The sequence below is a fragment of the Lynx rufus genome, unplaced genomic scaffold, assembly GCF_022079265.1.
Source record: "Lynx rufus isolate CCGP_SWC_20201006 ecotype Redwood Valley unplaced genomic scaffold, mLynRuf1.p SCAF_17, whole genome shotgun sequence".
Taxonomy (NCBI): Eukaryota; Metazoa; Chordata; class Mammalia; order Carnivora; family Felidae; genus Lynx; species Lynx rufus.
The window spans coordinates 40,233,366-40,254,777 of record NW_025814831.1 but is presented as its reverse complement, the minus strand read 5'-3'; the positions used below and the strand labels follow the sequence as shown (position 1 = coordinate 40,254,777).

Below are 21,412 nucleotides of genomic sequence, written 5' to 3'. Positions count from 1 at the left end.
AAAGGCATTGATCTCCCTTCCCACCTGATGCCAGATAGGTTATCCAGAATCTCTGACAACTCATGGAAGTTCTTCTTTGAATGTTTCCAATAAGACAGTCGTGTTCCTCCTAGCAAAGCTCTTTCTATCGCTTAATGGCATTGGGTATTAAACTTAATTGTCTTTATAAGCTTATATATGCTCCCTTAACTCCAACTCCCTAAACAGATTTCTCCTACTTGGAACTGCTTCTTATGGCCGACACCTCTTCTGGTGTTTGAAAATATCAGCAGTGCCTTTCTATCCTTTTGTCTCCAATATAAAGACCTCTGTTGTTCAAAGTAAAGCAAGGTAGTCAGACTAAAGGATTCTTTGGGTTCTTTTCAAGACTATTTGTTGTCTCTCCCTTCTCTTAGTACCTGCTGGTCACATGGGCCAGCACAGGAAGTATAACATAAGTAAGCACACAAAATGCTGTGCATTCTCCTTCACAGGTGAAGTCCTGAATGTCATCCCATGATTCCTCCTGACCTGTCAGCCCACACTGGTTTTTGATCCAGAAAACAAATTAGAAGATTGGTCGCCTCAAGAGGTGGTTTAGCACAGTGACTGAAAGCAAAGGTTTCTAGTACTAGATAGAAACTCTAGCACTCCCAAACTGGGTGGCCTTTGGACAGGTTACAGATTGGACTGTTCCTCGGTTTTCCAGTATGTAAAAAGGGAATGATAATCAGGGTTGCTGTAAATATTCTCTAGAATGAACTTGAAACACTTAAGTCAATACCTGTTGTAATGCAAGAACATATATGTAGAGTAATAGTAATGGCTACCACTTATTAAGCTACAACATTTACAAAAACTATACCATTTTTTAAATTGAAGTATAGTTAACATACAGTATATTAGTTTCAGGTCTACAACACAGGAATTCAACAACTGTATGCATTACAAAATGGTCACCATGATAAGCACAGTTACCATCGGTTTCTTGCAAAACATATTCCCTATGTTATATTTTTCTTCCAGTGACTTATTTGTTTTACAACTGGAAGTTTGTACCTCTTAATTCCCTTCACTTATTTTGCCTATCCCTCCGCTGGCAACCATCAGTTTGTTCTCTGTATTTAGGAGTCTGTGTCTGGTTTTGTTTGTTTTGTTTTTCAGATTCCACATATAAGTGTAATCATATGGTATCTGTCTGACTTATTATACTTAGCATAATACCATCTAGGTCCATCCATGTTGTTACTAATGGCAACATCTCATTACTTTTTTTTTTTAATTTTTTTTTTCAACGTTTATTTATTTTTGGGACAGAGAGAGACAGAGCATGAGCGGGCGAGGGGCAGAGAGAGAGGGAGACACAGAATCGGAAACAGGCTCCAGGCTCTGAGCCATCAGCCCAGAGCCCGACGCGGGGCTCGAACTCACGGACCGCGAGATCGTGACCTGGCTGAAGTCGGATGCTTAACCGACTGCGCCACCCAGGCGCCCCTCTCATTACTTTTTATGGTCGAGTGATATTCCATTATATGTGTATACCACATCTTCTTTATCCATTCATCTATTGATCAAAACTTGGATTGTTTCCATATCTTGGCTATTGCCAAAAAAATGCTGCAGTAAACATAGAGATGCATATGTCTTTTCAAATTAGTGTTTTTGTTTCCTTCAGGTAAATACCCAGAGGTGAGATTACAGGATCATACAGTATTTCTATTTTTATTTTTATTTTTATTTTTTGAGGAACCTCCATACTGTTTTCCACAGTGGCTGCACCAGTTTACATTCCCACCAACAATGCATGAGGGTTCCTTTTTCCCCATCCACATCCTCATCAACACTTGTTGTTTCTTGTCTTTTTGACATTAGCCATTCTGACAGGTGTGAGGTAATAGCTCATTATGGTTTTGATTTGCATTTCTCTGATGATTAGTGATGTTGCACATCTTCTCATATCTGTTGGTCATCTGTAGGTCTTCTTTGAGAAAATGTCTATTCAGGTCCTCTGCCCATTTTTTAATCAGATTGTGGGGTTTCGGTGTTGACTTGTCTTACGTTTTTTCTGTATTTTGGATATTAACTCCTTATTGGATATATCATTTGTAAATATCTTCTCCCATTCAGTACGTTGCCTTTTTGTTTTGTTGATAGTTTCCTTCACTGTGCAAAAGCTTTTTATTTTTGGTGTATTCCTAATAGTTTATTTTACTTTCGTTTGCCTTGTCTGAGGAGACATCTCCATAAATATGTTGCTAAGGCAAATATCCAAGAGATTATTGCTTGTGTTTTATTCTAGGAGTTTTATGGTTTCTGGTCTCATATTTAGGTCTTTAGTCCATTTTGAGTTTATTTTTAGGTATGGTATAAGAAAGTAGTCTAGTTTCATTCTTTTGCATGTAGCTGTCTAGTTTTCTCAGTAGCATTTACTGAAGAGACTGTATATATTCATGCCTCCTTTGTCATAGATTAACCACATAAGTGTGGTTTTATTTCTGTTTTATTTCTTGCTTTACTTTATTTCTGTGGTTTTAGTCTGTTTTTGTGCTGGTGTCATCCTGTTTTGATTACTGTAGCTTTGTAGTATAATTTTAATTTTGGGATTGTGATACCTCCAGCTTTGTTCTTCTCTTTTAAGGTTGCTTTGGCCATTGGGGGGTCTTTTGTGTCCATACAAATTTAAACAGATAAATGGAAAGATATACCATGCTCATGGGTTAGAAGAATTAATGTTAAATGTCGATACTACCCAATCTATAAATTCAATGTAATCTCTATCCAAACACCAATATTGCTGTTCACAAAACTAGAACAAACAATCTTAAAATTTGTACCATTCTTTTTCCTACTCCTGCAGCTGCTCTCTGCCCAAATCAGTCTAGATCTGGATCCCTCTGTGCTTTGAGAATGGCAAGATGGTCTATTGCCAGCAGTGTGCAGATTACTAGTTCCAGCCCTGCCTAGTAAATTCCATTCAGACCCAATCTGAACAAGCTAGAACAACTCTCCCTCTCTTGGCTCTTCCAATATTCCATGGAAATACCATTCTGTAGAATAAACTGTACTTGAGAAGATTAGTTTGCCTCCCAAGAGATATTTAAAAAATCCATTACCTATCATCCTTTCCACCTGCCCCCAAGACCCCTCCCACCCCCAATGGGTTGTTGTGTCTCATTTTAGGTTTCCATGTCTGTCTCTGCCTTCTTCTATGGAAAAGTGACTTCTCAATGCCAAGCCAAAGCCCGGGTGTCTCTCTCCTCCCTTGCTGCTCCGTCAATTAATTCACATGCCTCCCTTTGTCCCTCTTACCACTGCTCTGGGCTGGATGGTGCTCCTGGGTTAGGTCATTCCCAGGTCTGTGCCTCACCACTGCAGCTGTCATGAAGGGCTACAAGGGTGGTTCATGAGTAGTCTTCATAACCAGGTTAGATTCTGCCTATAACAGTGGCAACAGACAGACATATGACTGCAACATGCACACACCGGCATTCACTTTGTCACCCCCACGGTGGCCATCAGCTATGCACCTATGGTGGGGTTGGCCAACATAGCTGTGAATCCTATTCTATTCTGTGTCCTGTGTTCTTTCTCTGCACTCCCTCCCCAGCATTGTCTGTAGAACCTTAAAATGCCTTCTTCCCATTTAGGAGCATCTCCCTGGAGTATTGATGGGAATGTCCTGTGGCATGGTTTCCTTCCCCACGACTTGCCAGAATTAACCCTTTCTGCCTCTTTGGTCTGAAATTGAATGAAAAGAGAAGGTCATTTTGTTTGTCCAACAGCCAAATCCAATTATTAGGAGAAAATACAGTGTTTTCTCCCTCCTGGAAGAAAATCTAATTAGACTAATTGGTCTATTTGTATAACTAGTCCTCTTCCTCTGAAATCAGACAGATTTTGAAAGAGGAAAAAATAGCCATTGCCTACATTTTAATGAGTTTCAAAGTACATTTGAATCCTGTTCTCTCAAGACACATTATTATATGGGGTTAGTTTAAACTCTATCCTCCGGAACATTCAACAAATCAAAACCAAAGCCTCCTCTTGTGTAGCAGAGCCTGTGACACATCAGAATGCTGCCCCCGGCACCAGATTCACAAAGAAGTTGCCCCGTTGCATCCTTGATCCTGGGTTCAGTATCTCCCTTTTATTGTTAAAGCGGATACAACTGCACAATAAAACCTGAGTATTATTTGTATCTCTTGTCTTAAGATGGTCTTTAGGAATCTTTGCTGTCAGAAAAACTGTTTTCCGGAGACCACCACAATGGCCCCACCGTGAAAGCAAAAACAGACCTTGTTTTATCTTTCCTGGCTGCAGTGTTGAGTAGCAAGGAGAGCCGCTTGAGCCTCAGGGTCAAGGGTGACTTCAGACCTTATTCTTGGAGGCGTTCAGTCCATGCCCCTGACTCTAGGTAAAACAGGATAGACCTACGCCTGGTTTAACAAGATGCTTACTAATACATTTATTGAGGGCTTCCTTTGTGCCAGGCATTTACTTGTCATAACAACCTTCTGAAGTACAGGAAAATCTCCATTTTATAGTTGAGGAATCTGAGGCCCAGAGAAGTTAATAAATTTATACAAGGTCACACAGCTCATTAGTGGTAGAATTGGTATACAAACACAAGGAGTTGAACTGCAGAGCCTAACCAGTTAACCTCTGTGCGTTATCAGAGGAGCTCTTCTACCCTTCATATATCCTTCCTTGGTGTGCAGGAGGCTTCCCAGGACATTCTGGTACAAACCTGGCCTAAACTGCTTACACTTCACTGTAGAGCTACCTTCAGGAGGACAGGTGACTGTTTTCCCCTGTAGTCTTGCCTTCTCTGCAGCCTTGAAAGAACTGTTAACTTTCTCATTCTCAGGGCAGATGTAGTTCTGGTTGCTTCGGTATCCTCTAGTTAAATTCCACTTTAATGAGGACTCCAGAAGGAAGGGGAATATCAATGAAACCATCCAGTCTTGACCCCCCTCCTGTCCCTATTCTCCAGTTACTTTGACAGTTAGATTTGGGGTGGAATCAGATTTTCCACCCTGGCCTCTTCACTCACTCTTTGCAGCTTATAAAGTGCTTCTATTGACCCTAGAAAATATCCTGTTTCCTTTAGTAAATGTGTCCATAATCTTTCATGAAGTCACTTTATTTTCCTCCTTGGCTGACTTTCTCATTTGGACCACAGTCGGGAAAAGGTCAGTTGAGGCAAGTTTAAGTATGACCTTAGATGTGGCTAGACATTGCTCCAAACAACATTGTTGCTAATTTGTTTGGTATTTGAATCCCATTAGGGACATAAGCAAACAGAGGAAGTTTTCTGCAAAAGAATTATGCCATTGCTGTTCGCAGCAGCAGGAATACAGTGTTTAGGGAGAGTCCTGTGCCTGGCCTAGAGCAACAAGTCCCCTCTATCCCCAACCCTATACACCTCTTTGCATCTTTGGAGGGTTGGTCATGAAGGGACTATAATCTCCACCTTGGGATGATCCCTGTCCTGGTTTCTGTTTCATTCATCCTCCCCTTTTTTTTTTTTTTGAAGGATAGTTGACACACAATGTTACATTAATTTCAGGTGTACCACATAGTGATTTGACAAGTCTGTGTTATGATATGCTCACCACAAGGTTAGCTACCACCTGTCACCATACAATGCTATTACAGTACCATTCATTAGGGTCCCTGTGCTGTACCTTTTATCACTGTGACTTATTCATTCCATATATCCCACTAGCCTTCACCCATTTTGCCCGCCACCCCCCCCCCCCGACCCAGCCTCCCCTCTGGTAACCATCAGTTTGTTCTCTGTATTTTGGGTTCTGCTTCTGTTTTTTGTTTTAATTTTTAGATTCCACATATAGCTGAAATCATATGGTATTTGCCTTTCTCTGACTTATTTACTTAGCATAATACCTTACAGGTCCATCCATGTTGTCAGAGATGGCAAGGTCTCATTCTTTTTATGGCTGAGTAATGTTCCATTGTACATTGTGCCACTTCTTCCTGATCTGTTAATCTCAGTGGCCACTTGACTTGCTTCCATATCTTTGCTATTGTATCTATTGCTGCTATAAACATAGAGCTGGCATGTATCTTTATGAATTAGTGTTTTTGTTTTCTTTGGGTAAATACCCAGAAGTAGAATTACTGAATTATATGGTATTTCTATCTTTGATTTCTTGAGGAACCTCCATACTGTTTTTTCCACATGGGCTACACCAGTTTACATTCCCACCAACAGTGCATGAGTGTTTCTTTTTCTCCACATCCTTGCCAGCACTTATTTCTTGTGTTTTTGATTCTAGCCAGTCTGACTAGGTGAAAGGTGATAGTTCGTGGGTTTGAGTTGCATTTCCCTGATGATGAGTGATGTTGAGCATATTTTCATGTGACTGTTAGCCATCTGTAGGTCTTTGGAGAAATGTCTGTTCAGGTTCTCAGCTCATTTTTAATTTTTTTTTTCAACGTTTATTTATTTTTGGGACAGAGAGAGACAGAGCATGAACGGGGGAGGGGCAGAGAGAGAGGGAGACACAGAATCGGAAACAGGCTCCAGGCTCTGAGCCATCAGCCCAGAGCCTGACGCGGGGCTCGAACTCACGGACCGCGAGATCGTGACCTGGCTGAAGTCGGACGCTTAACCGACTGCGCCACCCAGGCACCCCATCAGCTCATTTTTAATTGGACTATTTGTTTTCTGAGGTTGGGTTGTGTAAGTCCTTTCTACAGTTGAGATCTTAACCCCTTATTGGATATGTCATTTGCAGATATCTTCTCCCATTTGGTAGGCTGACTTTTTGTTTCGTTGATGGTTCTCTTCATTGTGAAAAAACTTTTTACTTTTATGTAGTCTTAATAGTTTATTTTGCTTTTGTTTCCCTTGCCTGAGGAGACATATCTAGAAAAATGTTGCTAAGGCCAGTGTCAAAGAGATTACTACCTATGTTTTTTTCTAGGAATTTTATGGTTTCAGGTCTTACATTTAGGTCTTTAACCCATTTTGAGTTTATTTTTGCATATGATGTATGAAGGTGGTCCAGTTTTATTCTTTTGAATGTAGCTATCCAGTATCCCCAGTACCATTAAAGAGACCGTCTTTTCCCTATTGTGCTACTCCTTTGTCATAGATTAATTGATCAACTAAGCATGGTTTCTGTGCTCTCTTTTCTGTCCTACTGAAGTATGTGTCTGTTTCTGTGCCAGTACCATACTGTTTTAATTACAACGGCTTTGCAGTGTACCTTGGAATTTGGGATTGTGATACTTCCAGCTTTGTTTGTCTTTCTCAATATTGCTGTGGCTATCGAGGGTCTTTTGTGGTTCCATAAAAACTTCAGGATTATTTGTTTTAGTTCTGTAAAATAATACTATTAGTATTTTGATAGAGATTTTATTGAATCTGTAGGTTGCTCTGGGTAGTATGGACATTTTAACAATGTTAGTTCTTAGTCCAATCCATGAGCGTGGAGTGTCTTTCCATTTGTTTGCGGAGTCTTCAATTTCTTTCATCAATATTTTATGCTTTTCAGAGTACAGATCTTTAACTTCCTTGGTTAAGTTTATTCCTAGTGATTTTATTCTTTTTGATGAAATGGTAACTGGAATGTAATTTTTTTTAGTTTTTAAATGTTTATTTATTTTTGAGAGACAGAGCATGAGTCAGGGAGAGGCAGAGAGAGAGGGAGACACAGAATCTGAAGCAAGCTCCAGGCCCTGAGCTGTCAGCACAGAGCCTGACATGGAGCTCGAACCCATGAACTGCCAGATCACGACCTGAGCCAAAGTTGGACCCTTAACTGACTGAGCCACTCAGGTGCCCTTGGAATTATTTTCTTAATTTCTCTTTCTGCTACTTTGTTATTAGTATATAGAAATGCCAGCATATTTCTCTGTGTTAATTTTGTATCCTGCAACTTTACTGAATTTATTATTTTTCATAGTTTTTTTTTTTTTGGTGGAGTTTTTAGCCCTGAAGACTATGTATAGTATCATGTCATCTGCAAATAGTGACAGTTTAACTTATTCCTTGCCAATTTGGATGCATTTTATTTATTTTTCTTGAAAATTACCGTAGCTAGGATTTTCAGTACTATGAAGGTGGTGAGAGTGGACATTCTTGTCTTGTTCCTGATCTTAGAGGAAAAGCCCTGTTTTTTCCCCTTGACTTGATGTTAGCTGTGGGTTTTTCATATACGGCCTTTATTTTGTTGAGGTATGTTGCCTAGATCTAAACCCACTTTCCTGAGGGTTTTTATCATGAATGAATGTTGAATTTTGTCAGATGCTTTTGTGCCTCTTTTGAGAGGATATGAATTTTATTTTTCACGTTGTTTATGTATATTAATTTACAAATATTGACCCATCTTTACATCTCCAGAATAAATACAGTTTGATTGTGATCAATGATTTTTTCAATGGATTGTTGAATGCAGTTTGCTAATATTTTGTTATTATAGGACTGTTGCATCTTTGTTTGTTATGGTATCTGGGTAATGCTGGCCTCAGAGAATGTATTTGGAAACTTTCCTTCTTCTATTTTATGGAATAGTTTGAGAAAAAGAGCTATTACATTTTCTTTTTTTTTTTTTTTTAATTCTTAACATTTATTTATTATTGAGAGAGAGTCAGAGCATGAGCATGGGAGGTGCAGAGAGAGGAGGAGACACAGAATCTGAAGCAGGCTCCAGGCTCTGAGCTGTCAGCACAGAGCCCAATACAGGGCTCGAACTCACAAACCATGAGATCATGACCTAAGCCAAAGTTGGATGCTTAACAGACCGAGCCACTGAGGCACCCCGGTATTACACTTTCTTTAAATGTTTGGTAGAATTCACATGTGAAGCCATCTGGTCCTGAAGTTTTGTTTGTTGGAAGCTTTTTGATTACTGATTCAACTTCATTATTAATAATTGGTCTGTTCAGATTTTCTATTCCAGGTTGAGTTTTGGAAGATTATGTTTCTAGGAATTTATCCATGTCTTTCTTCTAAGTTGTCCAGTTTGTTGGCATATTTTTTTTTGTAGTAGTCTGATTCTTTGTATTTATGTGGTGTCAGTTGTTACTTCTCTCTCATTTCTGATTTATTGGGGTCCTCTGTTTTTCCTTTATGAGTCTAGCTAAAGGTTGATCAATTTTATTTTTTCGAAGAACAAGCTCTTGGTTTCATTGTTTTTTTAGTCTGTTTTTGTTTTTTGTTTTTTTTTTTTTGTTCTCAGATCTTATTAACTTCCTTCTACTAACTTTGGACTTTGTTCTTTTTCTAGTTCCTTTAGGTGTAAGGTTAGATCGCTTGAGATTTTTCTTGAGGTAGGCCTGTATTGCTATAAATTTCCCTCTTGGAACTGCATTTGCTGTGGCCCACTTTGGACTATTGTGTTTTTATTTTTGTTTTCATGTATTTTTTTTTTTAATTTCTTCTTTAACCCATAGGTTGCTTAGTAGTATGTTGTTTAGCCTTGACATGTTTGTGTTTTTTCCATTTTTTTTCTTGTGATTGCTAGTTTCATACTGGTGTGGTCAGGAAAGTTGCACAATATGATTTTAATCTTCTTAAATTTATTGAGACTTGTACTGTGGCCTAACATGTATTTACCCTGGAGAATGTTCTATATGTACCTGAAAAGAGTGTCTTCTGTCGTTTGGGGATGGAATGGTATATATATATCCATCAAGTCCATCTGGTCTAATGTATCATTTCAAAAACATTGTTTTATTATTGATTTTCTGCCTGATCTAGCCATTCATATAAGTGAGGTGCTAAAGTCCCCCAGCATCATTGTATTACTGTCAATTTATCCTTTTATATCTGTTAACATTTGATGTATTTAGGTGCTTCAATGTTGGGTGCGTAGATATTTACAATTGTCCTACCCTGTTGTTGGCTTGATCCTTCCATGATTATGTAATGCCCTTCTTTGTCTTGTGTTGCAACGTTTGTTTTAAAGTCTATTTGGCTGACAAAAGTATTGCTTTTTTTCTTCACTTCCTTTGGCATGGAACTCTTTTTCCTTCCTCTCACTTTCAGTCTGCATGTATTTTTAGTTCTGAAGTGAGTCTTTTGTAGGCAGCACATAGTTAGGATGGCAGAATGGATAAGAAAATAAGACCTATTTCGTTTAATTACAGCATTTAGACCATTTAAAGTGATTCTTGATAGGTATGTATCTTTTTGCCATTTGTTCATTGTTTTCTGGTTGTCTTTGTAGTTCTACTCTTTTCCTTCTTACTCTCTTACCTGTGATTGATGATTTCAAGTATTATATACTGCTTGGCTTTATTTATCTTTATTTTTTGTGTATCTATTATAGGTTTTGGGTTTGTGGTTACCCATGAGGCTCATATAACATCCTAAATATACAGAGTTCCATATGCAGTTGATGGTCACTTAAGTTCAAACATATTCTAAAAACTTTTTTTTCACTCCCTGCTCCATGTTTTATGTATATGTCATATTTTACATTACTTTTATTTATAATTTTATTCTAATTATGGCCTTTTGTTTTGCACTTAAAGAAGTCCCTCAGGGTACCTGGTTGACTCAATCAGTTAAGCATCTGGTTCTTGATTTCACTTCAGGTCATGATCCTGGGGTCATGGGATCAAACCCTGCATCTGGCTCCACGCTGGGCATGGAACCTGCTTAAGATTCTCTCCCCCCTCTTTCCCCCACCCCCAAAAAAGTAGTCCCTTTAATGTTTCTTATAAGGCCAGTTTAATGTTGATGAACTCCTTTAACTTTTATTTGGAAAACTACCATTCAGAATTGAAGAGATCAGGAATTTTGATGTTTAGAGTATTCTTGGTTTTAGGTTTTTATCTCTTGGCACTATGAATCTATCATGCTACTCCTTTCTGGTCTGCAAACTTTCTGCTAAAAAACCAGCTGATAGCCTCATGTAATTAACTAGTTGCTTCTCTCTTGCTACTTTTTCAATTCTCTATCTTTAATCCTTGACATTTTAAATTTTTTTTTTTCAACGTTTATTTATTTTTGGGACAGAGAGAGACAGAGCATGAACGGGGGAGGGGCAGAGAGAGAGGGAGACACAGAATCGGAAACAGGCTCCAGGCTCCGAGCCATCAGCTCAGAGCCTGACGCGGGGCTCGAACTCACGGACCGCGAGATCGTGACCTGACTGAAGTCGGACGCTTAACCGACTGCGCCACCCAGGCGCCCCAATCCTTGACATTTTAATTATGTGTCATGATGTGACACATCATGGGTTCTTCTTGGGTTCATCTTGTTTGCAGCTCTCTGTGCTTCCTGAACCTGGATGTCTAGGGTTTTTCCCAGGTTAGGAAAGTTTTCAACTATTTCAACTATTTCTTCAAACAAGTTTCTGCCCATTTCTCTCTCTCCTTTCTTCTGGGACCCCTATTATGCAAATGTTTGTTTGATGTTATCCAAGAGATTCCTTCATCTTTTTTTAATTCATTTTTCTTTTTGCTGTTAAGCTTGGGGGGCTTTGCTTTATCCTGTTCTAGATCTGTAGTGAGTGCTGACCAGAAGCATCCTGATATACACCATTCTGGGGCCACCTTGGTGTGATAGCTGGGGCTGGCGTGAGCTAGAGGCCTGGGGCTCACTGAAGTAGAAGGTTCATTAAGACACTGGACCTTGCTCTCCATGTTACCAAGGTATAAAGCGATTGTGAATAACACACCAGCCCCTCCAACCTGGGGAGATTTTGTGTCTTGCCATTTGTCAGGGTTCTAGGGCTGAATGCTTTATATTCTAGTTGTGCTTTAAAATGGTGTTTTTTTCAGTGCTTCAGGGCAGTTGAATCTACCCAAAGTCCCTCCATAACTATTCTTCCCCACTGTAGTTTGCACCATTGGGTATTCCCTTTATTATGTCATCATGTTTTGATCTTTTATTGTGCAGAAGCTGGTCAGTCCTCAGTTTCTCTTCAGGAGGAATTGCTTTGATAGGTGTAGATTTGGTATGTCCATGGATGAGGTCAGTTCACGGTCTTCCTATGTTGCCATCTTGGACCAGAAGCCCCACCCCAGCATTTTTTCTATTGCTATGCCAGGTCTCAGAGCCATATAGAGTCAGTGAGTGAAGCCAGCTAGGGTGAGGCAATAGGGAATGGTGGGGCATGTGGCTAAGGATCATATGCTCCACCAAAAAAAAAAAAAAAAAAAAAAGGCAGCTACTGGTAGACTTCAGGCCATTTATATCAAGAAGTATGGGTTTAGTGTTCCAGAACATCCTATTTTCCAAGAGAAATTGGAAAACTTGACTTTAAAGTTGACATTTCCTAGTTTTTAAATATTTGACAAGTAATTAAAATTATTTTAAAACCTGTTGTGTGAGCCAAGTAAGAGGTCTGAGGCCTGGGGCTGGTCTTACAGCTATACTCTCTCTCTCCTTCTCCACAATCTTGCCTACCCTTTCCTCTCTTGCCCTCACACCAAATGTTGAGGTCTCAGACAGAGCTCTAATCCTGGCCTGAATCCTGGATTTACAGAACTAGTCATCTCCTGGGGATGTCTGCATACCTCAAATGCAAAGCTGAGCTCAGCATCCCAGATCTGTACACTGTTAGGTCTTGAGAAATGCTGGTTTTGTTTCATTCCCCCCAAGTACTGCTGTTACTACTGTTACTATTTCTATTAATACTACCCACAATCTATTGCCTTTCTTTCATTACCTATCTCTGCTATCCAATACTACCCCTCCATCAGGCAGCCAGAGCAGACCTTGTGACCCTGCACTCCTGTTTGCCCCTTCACTGCAAGGCCAACAAGTGTGGGATTGTGTCCATTCTTCCACAAGCCTACTAGGACTTGCTCCTAACTTTTCCTTGCCACTAACCAGAAACCTTTCTAGTTTCTGAACTTTTCCAGTCTTCTCAGCTATTTTCTCAACCTCTTCACTGTTCACCTACCATCTCTTCGTTGACTCAGTCCACTGTGGCTAGAGTCATCTCCTACCTCACCGGCCAGCTCTTACCACTCATCTTTCCATAGGATGTTGGTGGCTCCGATGGGCTGCCCCTCTCCCAGATCTTCAACCACCCCAGTGCACCAGTCATACTGCAGCATACCAGGTGTTTGCATGTACCTGTGCTGGCTCCTGGAAGCAACTGTCATCTTTGTTCATGCCTGCATTCCTTCTATTCATCTACCTCCTCTCTCAGCAAATAGCTACCTCTTCCATGAGGCCATTACTTGCCTTCTCATGACCAGACCCCTCTTCCAAGCTCCTACACATTCTGCTCTTTTCATTCCACCCAGTTGTGATTGCCCATAAACTTTTCTGGCCTCTTCCCCACTTCATCAGCTCCTCATGGGGAGACACTGTCTTTGTCATCTATATCCCCACAATAGCTAGGTCACTGCCTTGCATACAGTAGACACCATGTAAACCTTTGTAAATGGATCCCCCTTTTAAGTGTAGAATAGCTGTATCTAAAGGGCTTAGGACAATATATTAAAAGTCAAAACAAAACTGCTTGGTTATTCAGGACTTCCCAGAACCTAAGAGAAAGTATCAAGCTAGTGAAAGGGTTTTTCTGACTGCCTCCATTTCCATTTTTAGAGGAAGAACAGTTGTGATTTGGTTTATTTTCCCTCGCGGAGTTCCTTTCCACAGTATCCCTTGGAAGCTTGGCTTCAGTGCCAAGGGCAAGGAAGAATGGACACTGGGCTTTTGCCACCCTGGCATTGAGAGCCATGCACTGTTCCTCTTGTCCAGAAGAACAAGTTGTACCCACACACAAGATGCCCTCTGCACTCATCGTTGGCAGGCCTGGGAATTTCCCACAAGCCATCTGAGTCTGTTTTACCATCCTTGTAAATTAGCTCTTCAAATAGATGCCTGCTCCATCAGGGATTGTATCCCATTAATGTTCCCTCGGAAGGAACCTACTCCTTTTTTCTTGTGTATATATTTTCCCCTTCCTTTCTGAATGCACAGGCTGAGCCACGAGAACCCAAGCAGCATGAAGACCTCACTTTTACAGAACTGAGCTATTTATGAGACATGTACTTCCTAAATCCACATTGACCACTGTACATGCCTGGAGTGCTAACTGCCCCGATTGGATCAGTGTAGCTCTGAAAGCCCCTTTTCCTTTCGGGTTTCCCCTCCAGTCCACCATCACCAATGGCCTTGCATTCATTGTCAGTAGAAGAGAGGAAAAGCTATTAGACCCCATCAGCATCTGCATTTTTTTATTAGCTCCCTTGGAGGGCTTTTTAAAATTTTCTTCAGAGGTCTGTCCGGTCAGATTTGCTTAGGGCTTTTTACAGCCTTCTCCATTTTTATTCAAACCAACACTGGATGCGTTGCAGCTTTGGACACCTGGCCTAGCAGGGATGGCCACCTCCAAACACTACCTTTTCATGTCTGCACACCTTCAACAAGATTGGCTTTTCATTTACTCTAGAAATTCCACTCTAAAGCAAGTTGTATGAACACAGCATTACTTTTGTGCTCACAAATCAAATTTGGAAAGCAGTGTTTGGGGGTGTTCTTAAAGATAACTTGATTTAAATTTTAAAACAACACTTTTTAATCCAAGGCAACTTTTATTTTGAAAACACAAGGTTAAATTATCTTACGTGTCTTTAAAATCACATTCTGGCCCTGAAAAGCTGAGTTCTCCTGTACAAATTCTTGGTTAAGACATGATCAGAACACCTTACTGGCCTTTTTGTCAAAGTAGACTTAGTTCCAAATACCTTGACAGGGGCTCGGCCTCAAGGGAGCTTCCCAGTTGATATGCAAAGGATTATAATAGGTATGTGTGTGTGTATATATATATATATGTGATATATATCATATATGTGATTATATATATGATCCAGGTGTATATATGATATATATATATACACCTATTATATACACATTGCTTAAATGGTCTAAGTAGGATTCTGAATCATTAAACATTTCAAAATGGGCAGGAGGAAAAGGAGCATCTTTGTTGCATAAAGAAAAGTGGCCAACTTTTGTTTTTTTTTAAACTCTCACAGCTTCTTCCCACAGGTCTTCAAAAGAATGACTCTCCCTCTTCTCCCTGTGGTCTTGTCAGAGAGCGGGAATCCTGGCCGACTCTTCAGGGCCTCAAAAAATGGCACAGCTGTTCTTAAAAGTAGCCCTATTCATAAGCTGTGGGTTGTCTACAACTGCAGTGTGGGAGAAGGGCACACTATTTTATAAAGAGTCTCTTTAAAAGGGAAAGAAAAATACATGGTATTTACAGTAAAGAAAACTGGACCCTTCAGCTTTATTTTAGTGGCCACGTCTGAAATGGAAGTGGCGAAGGCCATAAATACACACAAGCAATTGCGCCTTAAGGGATGATTCATGTTGGCCGTCCTGCCCATAATGGAAAATTCAGCTTGTTAAGCAAGATCAGCCAGAAGGCCTCACATGGGCTCCTCTGCCAGAACTGATGCCTGCCATCTTGTGACATACTTGTTGTAGATTATTGAATGATTGACTCTTTCTCCCCCTTTCAGTTCATGACCAAGAACCCCACCATGCGCCTAGGCAGCCTGACTCAGGGTGGTGAGCATGCCATCCTGAGGCATCCTTTCTTTAAGGAAATCGACTGGGCCCAGCTGAACCATCGCCAAGTAGAACCACCTTTTAGACCCAGAATCGTAAGTGTCCAAGACCGGCAGAGTAGACTTTCTTTCTTCAAATGTCTTTAAGAATCTGTTGAGCAATGGGATGGTCCCCTATGGAATAACCGAACCAGAAATTCAGCCTGACAGTTTTCAGGGCAGCCTCACCCAGAAGGAGGTATGCCCTTGAAGCAGCATCTCTCCCTGTACAGGTTACTTCTCTCAAAGTTTTCACCTCTTGCTCGCCCTGGCCCCATCCTCTCTTAACCAAAGTTTGCACTTTCTGCCATCTAAGAGGCCTAAAATGTTCCAGATTTCCCCAAATGAGTTGGAATGAGAAATTTATTGTTCCTCTACAGTGTCCTCAAGCTCCTTAGGGTGGATTTCCCAAGCCCCCAGAGAAGGAGAAAGGGTAGGTAAAGCACTGCCCTACCCACCTCACCAAACCTGGCTCCTTGGCTTGGAGAACCTGGGCCTGTATCAGTTACTGCAGCACAGAGCTCAGGCCAAACCCCTTTTGACTGGAGAAATGCTGGCAGCACCAGGGGTACCTTCTCAAGCAAGGCAGCTGATCCGTGTAGCGTTCCTGAGGGTGGTCTAGCTCTTGGTTGGAGAACTAAGCTCTTTCTCATCCATGGTTCGAGATAGGAGAGAATGGCAGAAATGATCTTTTCAGCATTGGTTTATAAAGATGTAAAATATCAACATTTCCAAATGCACAGCTAGCTTAATCTGTAACAGTCCATATGATTGGACACCAGACACCCAGCCGTAAAGCCATTTCCTTTAATGGGCCTCCCCCTGCCAACTCCTTGGGGATGAGGGAAGGCTTTGCCAGCAGGGTATCATGGATCCAACTGGTGAATAAAGGGAGAGGCAGTGGTTTCCTAAACTCCGCACTTGCCCATCTTTCAAGAAAGATCTCTTCACACACATAGCCCTGTGTATAAACAATAGTTGAGGCAAGTGTGAACTTACACTCTATTGACAACCAAGTGTGTGCGGTCTTCAGCAAGACCTGTTGAGAAGTGGCACCTTAGTGAAATGCAGAGTAAAGGGTGATAGAGACACCTGGATCAGGTGACCAAATTAATTGCTTTGCCTCCCAACCTAAGGCCGGCCTCCTCAGTACAATTTTCATGGGGTTAGTAAACTGGTGGTTACCAAATGCCATACCATACACAGTGCAGCAGAATTACAATACAGTGCTCTTTAGCCATAACTGTCATAACTGTAAATAATGCTACTGAGAGAGTTTCAGTGCCATTCTTGGACCTCCCTGGAACAGGCACAGGCCCAGGGAAGATGAGGAAGTCTCATGTGCCCCCAAACTAATACTTGTTTCCTTTTGACAGAAATCCCGAGAAGATGTCAGTAATTTTGACCCTGACTTCATTAAGGAAGAACCAGTTTTAACCCCAATTGATGAGGGGCATCTTCCTATGATTAACCAGGATGAATTTAGAAACTTTTCCTTTGTGTCTCCAGAATTACAACCTTAGCCTTACAGAGAATGAATCACAAGGGGATACAGATTTTCCAGGAATTTCCTCTGTGGGGCATTCCCTAGTATCAGCCTTAGAACAAGAACCTTACCTTCAGAGAACAGGTGGAAAACTCTGAAGGACAGAACTTCAGCTCTTTCACGTCCTGAGGGAGCCGTGGTACTGGAAATAGTTGATACTGGAATGAGATTTCATGAAGAAATCTGCTCCACCTAGGAGGTTCCATGGCTACTTTGGGCTTGGGATATCAAAAGGAATCAACTGAAGAGAAGGTGTGAAGAATCACCTAGATCCGAGAAAGTGAGCCACAGCAGCTTTTTACTTCCAAAGACAAATCAAGATTTCATATGGACCACTCTGTGCTCTCCGTTAAGCCAGGGAGTCCCAAATACTAGCAGTGTGCCAGAAGTCTGTAATTGCTAATCAAGAATTTGAAGATAAGGAAATGGACTATCCAAAGAGAATGATATACTCTGAGGAAACAAAAGAGCATCCATCAAACAACTTCAAGCCCTATCTTGAAAACAGATGTTGGGCACCAAGACAACTGTTCCAGCTTCTGGTCTTATACTTACTTTAATGGATATTTATTGAGTGCCCAGTGAGACGGTGCCATGACACCTACTAATGCAAACAGACTTGTATTCCCTGAACTTTCCTTCTCCAGTCCACTTCTTTACCTGAATGGTGTTTGCATTCTGTGAAATGCCGCCTCCACATTGTGTATATCATGCTTCTTTGTCCGCACGTGACTTTTTCCACGTAAGAGGGCTCGCGGCCACCACGGCAACTACTCCTCCCACCAGCAGGTGAGCTGGACACGTTTGCTGCCTGCTGACTTGTGAAATCTCATTTTGGGACCACGTGTGGATACGGCTCTGAACTCGGTGAAGAATCGCACGCCACTCAGGACTCCTACATTAGCAGGTTATTTAAGTTATATTTTAAGAGACGAATGTTTGGTATGCATTTTAATAATTAGAAATGGCTCTTATAAAAGGACATTTATCAAAAGAAGGACTTTATGTACTCATTATATGCAGTTGGAGAATTTTGTCTGTCTGGAAATAAACGCATTTTGTAGCAAAAGGAAACTTTTTGTCCAGGAGGATTTGTCCTATCCCCACTAGGAGAGGAGAGATCTAATTAAAAGTTCTAAGCAGAATGGATAGGGTCCTTAAAGCAAATACACAAAAGGTTAGTATAACTTGTGTGTCCCTTAAGTGGACATAGCCTATTACTGACCAAAACTTCTGTTCTGAGTCAGGGTGATAACTGCTAAACATTGCTGCAGTATCTTAGTGCCTAGGCATAATGTTTATGTGAATGAGAAAGTATAGTGCAAGTTCAATGGCCCGCTTCTAGCTTATAAATATGCCATCTGGAAAATATAGCAAGGAAGAAAGAGATGAAGGGGCACACATCAAATTGACCAGAACATGGCCTCCCTCTACAAACAGGATGAGGAATTACAGAGCAGCTAAGGGGTAGCTAGCCAATATTGAAAATCTCTGTCCTGGGCTCTTTATTTATACTGCAAGCTAAAAAAGGATGTTTATTTTTGAGGGAGGGGGGAGAGGGGAAGAGAGGCAGAGAGAGAGGGAGACACGGAATCTGAAGCAGTCTCCAGGCTCTGAGCTGTCAGCACAGAGCCCAATGTGGGGCTCTACCTCCCAAACTGTGAGATCATGACCTGAGCCGAAGTCCGATGCTTACCTGACACCCAGGCGCCCCTAAAAAAGGTCGTTTGAATCAATAGAGTCACTAGGAGCCTCCTTTTGCTTAGCACGGAGCAGTTCATAGGCACACTCAACCTGCATAATTTCATTACATCTTCAGGTCATTCTACCACTACTTCCAATGTGAATACCATGGGACCTTTTACAAATAAGAGAAAGACTCAGAAGTTTTGTTGGTTGCCCAAAGGTTTCAGACTTGGTAAAGGAATGCATCTAGTCTAGAGTCCAAAGATCGGAAGTTCTAATCCAACAGACTAATGGAAAGGGAGGGATTTTTCTATTTGCGGGGGTAGGGGGGTGAACAGGAACTTTCATGGCTACATTGCAGCTCAATCTTCTAGTGCTGTGTGGAGCTGATGATCCACCCAATATGCTTTATTTCACATCGATATAAGATCAACAAAGGATGCTTCCTGTGTTTGTTTACAAAATCCATTATAGCCCAAGGACCCAGATGTCCTCTTTAGTGAGTCTGAAAATCAACTCGGCAGCTTTTCTCTTCATACCTATTCAAACCTGCTACCTGGATTCCCCTATAGTTGGCTTTAAATCCATTCTTTTAATTCCAGGCCTACCCCATGGAACACCAATGATCATGCTATGAGATTTCCAGTGCTTCTTCCTCCTCCCTCTTTTATGGGAGGGGAGAGAGAAGAGTTATAGGATATTTACCTAAAACACCAGGAGTCTCCAAGGCCAGGGTTAGGGCTCCCCTTCACATGTTTAATCCATTCTCCTTAATCTTCTATCCTGAGGATCACAAGGTCACCCGCCCATACTTCCTGCAATAGACTGGACACAAGCCACTTGATCAGCAGATGCTGCGTCTGCTGGGGCTGCGGCGTTCCCCCAGCTCAGCTGACAGCATGGAGGTCAAGACAAGGTCATATTTACCCTTCCCTTCGGTTACCATCTTGCCTCTTGGATAAGGAATCTTGAAAAACCCTCAGGTCTTATCACCCTCCTGTCCTCCCCAGCTCGTCCTCATCCCCATGCCCATCTGTCCCTACTTGCCCAAGCTATTCCCCACTGAAGTAGACATGTGGGCTTGAGTCTTTAAAAGGAGACTAACTACAAGCACTTGCTTTGACTACAGAAGAGGTTTTCACTTAATAAGGACTAACGTTTAGTTCATATTTGTTCTGTGTGAGGCCCTGTTCCAAACACTTTAAGTGCATTCACTCATTCAGTACCCCAAGTGGTAGGCACTCTCCATTGTACAGATAGGGAAATTGAGGCACAGAGATTAGGGAACTTGTCCCAAGTCCTACAGCTAAAGCATTAATGTTAGGATTTGAACCAGGCAGTTGAACTCAGAATCCCTACTTTTTTAGTCAAACTGGTGAAGGTCTTATATTAAGGCCAATTTTAGTTTTCCTACTTTTTGAGGTTTTGAAAATAAATAGGGTGTAAACCAGATTTAGCAGGGAGCACTAGATAAAATACCAGCTGGGCAGGGCAGTATTAGTCATCCTGTCTGCAGAACCATTTAGCAGCAGGGAGACTATATGATTTGCATGTAAAGGGCCTGGAACCGCTAATCCCCCCTCACAGGGCCTGGGGCAGGCCAAAGTGATGCAATCAGGGTCTGGGCCTCCCTACTGAGGAGGAAATAGTCTGAGTCATACTGAACCTTATAAACCCCATCTGAACCCCTAGGGAACCTCTGACCCTTGGTGGGGCTTCCAGTCCTTTCCTCACCACCCTCCCCACCGCCTCAGAGGCACCTCTTGTTTCAGTAACATCTCGCATCCCCGCCATGGCATCACTGGGAAGAAGGCTTGTAGAGTGGAACCTACCTTGGCAGCTACAGAGAGCTGGTACAGCTTAGTGGCAAAGAACATAAAAAAAAAAAGAAAGAAAGAAAGAAAGACCATTTATCATTTATTGATCTTAACTGGGTGTATGTTGCCTTGAAAATATGTCAGCCACACATGATTTGGCCTTGCCCCTATCGTGGGTCAACACCATAAAACTTTGTAATCTTTATTCCCAGATTTGGTCATCCTGATTGCTTAATTGGGCTGTACTGACTTAAAATGGAAAATGCCCTTGGTGCTGAGTCAGTGGGTCCTATAACTTATTGTACATCATCTGAGGATAAGACTGAGATAACAGCCTGGGCATTTGCAGTGGAAATGAACCCTGTGGACATATGTTCCTCTGAACGGAGTTGCAGGCTGGACACAGTGGACCAGAGTGCAGCTATGCAAGGGGTTTGCAGTCTCCCTCCCTTCCTGTGAGGTAGAACCAAAACTAAGAGTGCCACCCTCAGCTTCCTCCTGCCCCAGCTGCCCCCCATCACTTCCTCTCCCCGTCAGGTGTTTCTTCCCCTCTCCTGCCACCTTCCTCACTCACCCCAGTGAGGAAATCAATTCTGCACACTCTTCCCTCCTCTAGCATTTGATTTTTTTTTTTTTTTTGAGTTTGACTAGTCACAGAGACAGTTTTCCAACCACCAAGACTACATGAAATTGATTCGCACATTTGAGAGCCCAGAAATGGCCTTTACCTTGGTATTTCTCCCATGTATGTCTGCATCTTCGGCATCACCCTGTCAGCTCTTACCCTGGCACAGGCAGCCTGGGAGAGCCATCCTGCCTACTCCCAGGGGTT

General features: G+C 41.6%; 1 protein-coding gene across 1 annotated transcript in view; it reads left to right on the top strand.

The window, feature by feature from the left end:
• Nucleotides 1–18,146, top strand: part of PRKCH (protein kinase C eta) — a 231,346-nt gene extending 213,200 nt beyond the window's left edge. The window contains exons 13-14 of the mRNA XM_047079551.1: nt 15,445–15,588; nt 16,908–18,146. Coding sequence (XP_046935507.1) covers nt 15,445–15,588; nt 16,908–17,054 — 291 coding nt within the window. The 3' untranslated portion in view covers nt 17,055–18,146. The remainder of the gene's footprint in view (nt 1–15,444; nt 15,589–16,907) is intronic.
• Nucleotides 18,147–21,412: the final 3,266 nt, after the last annotated feature.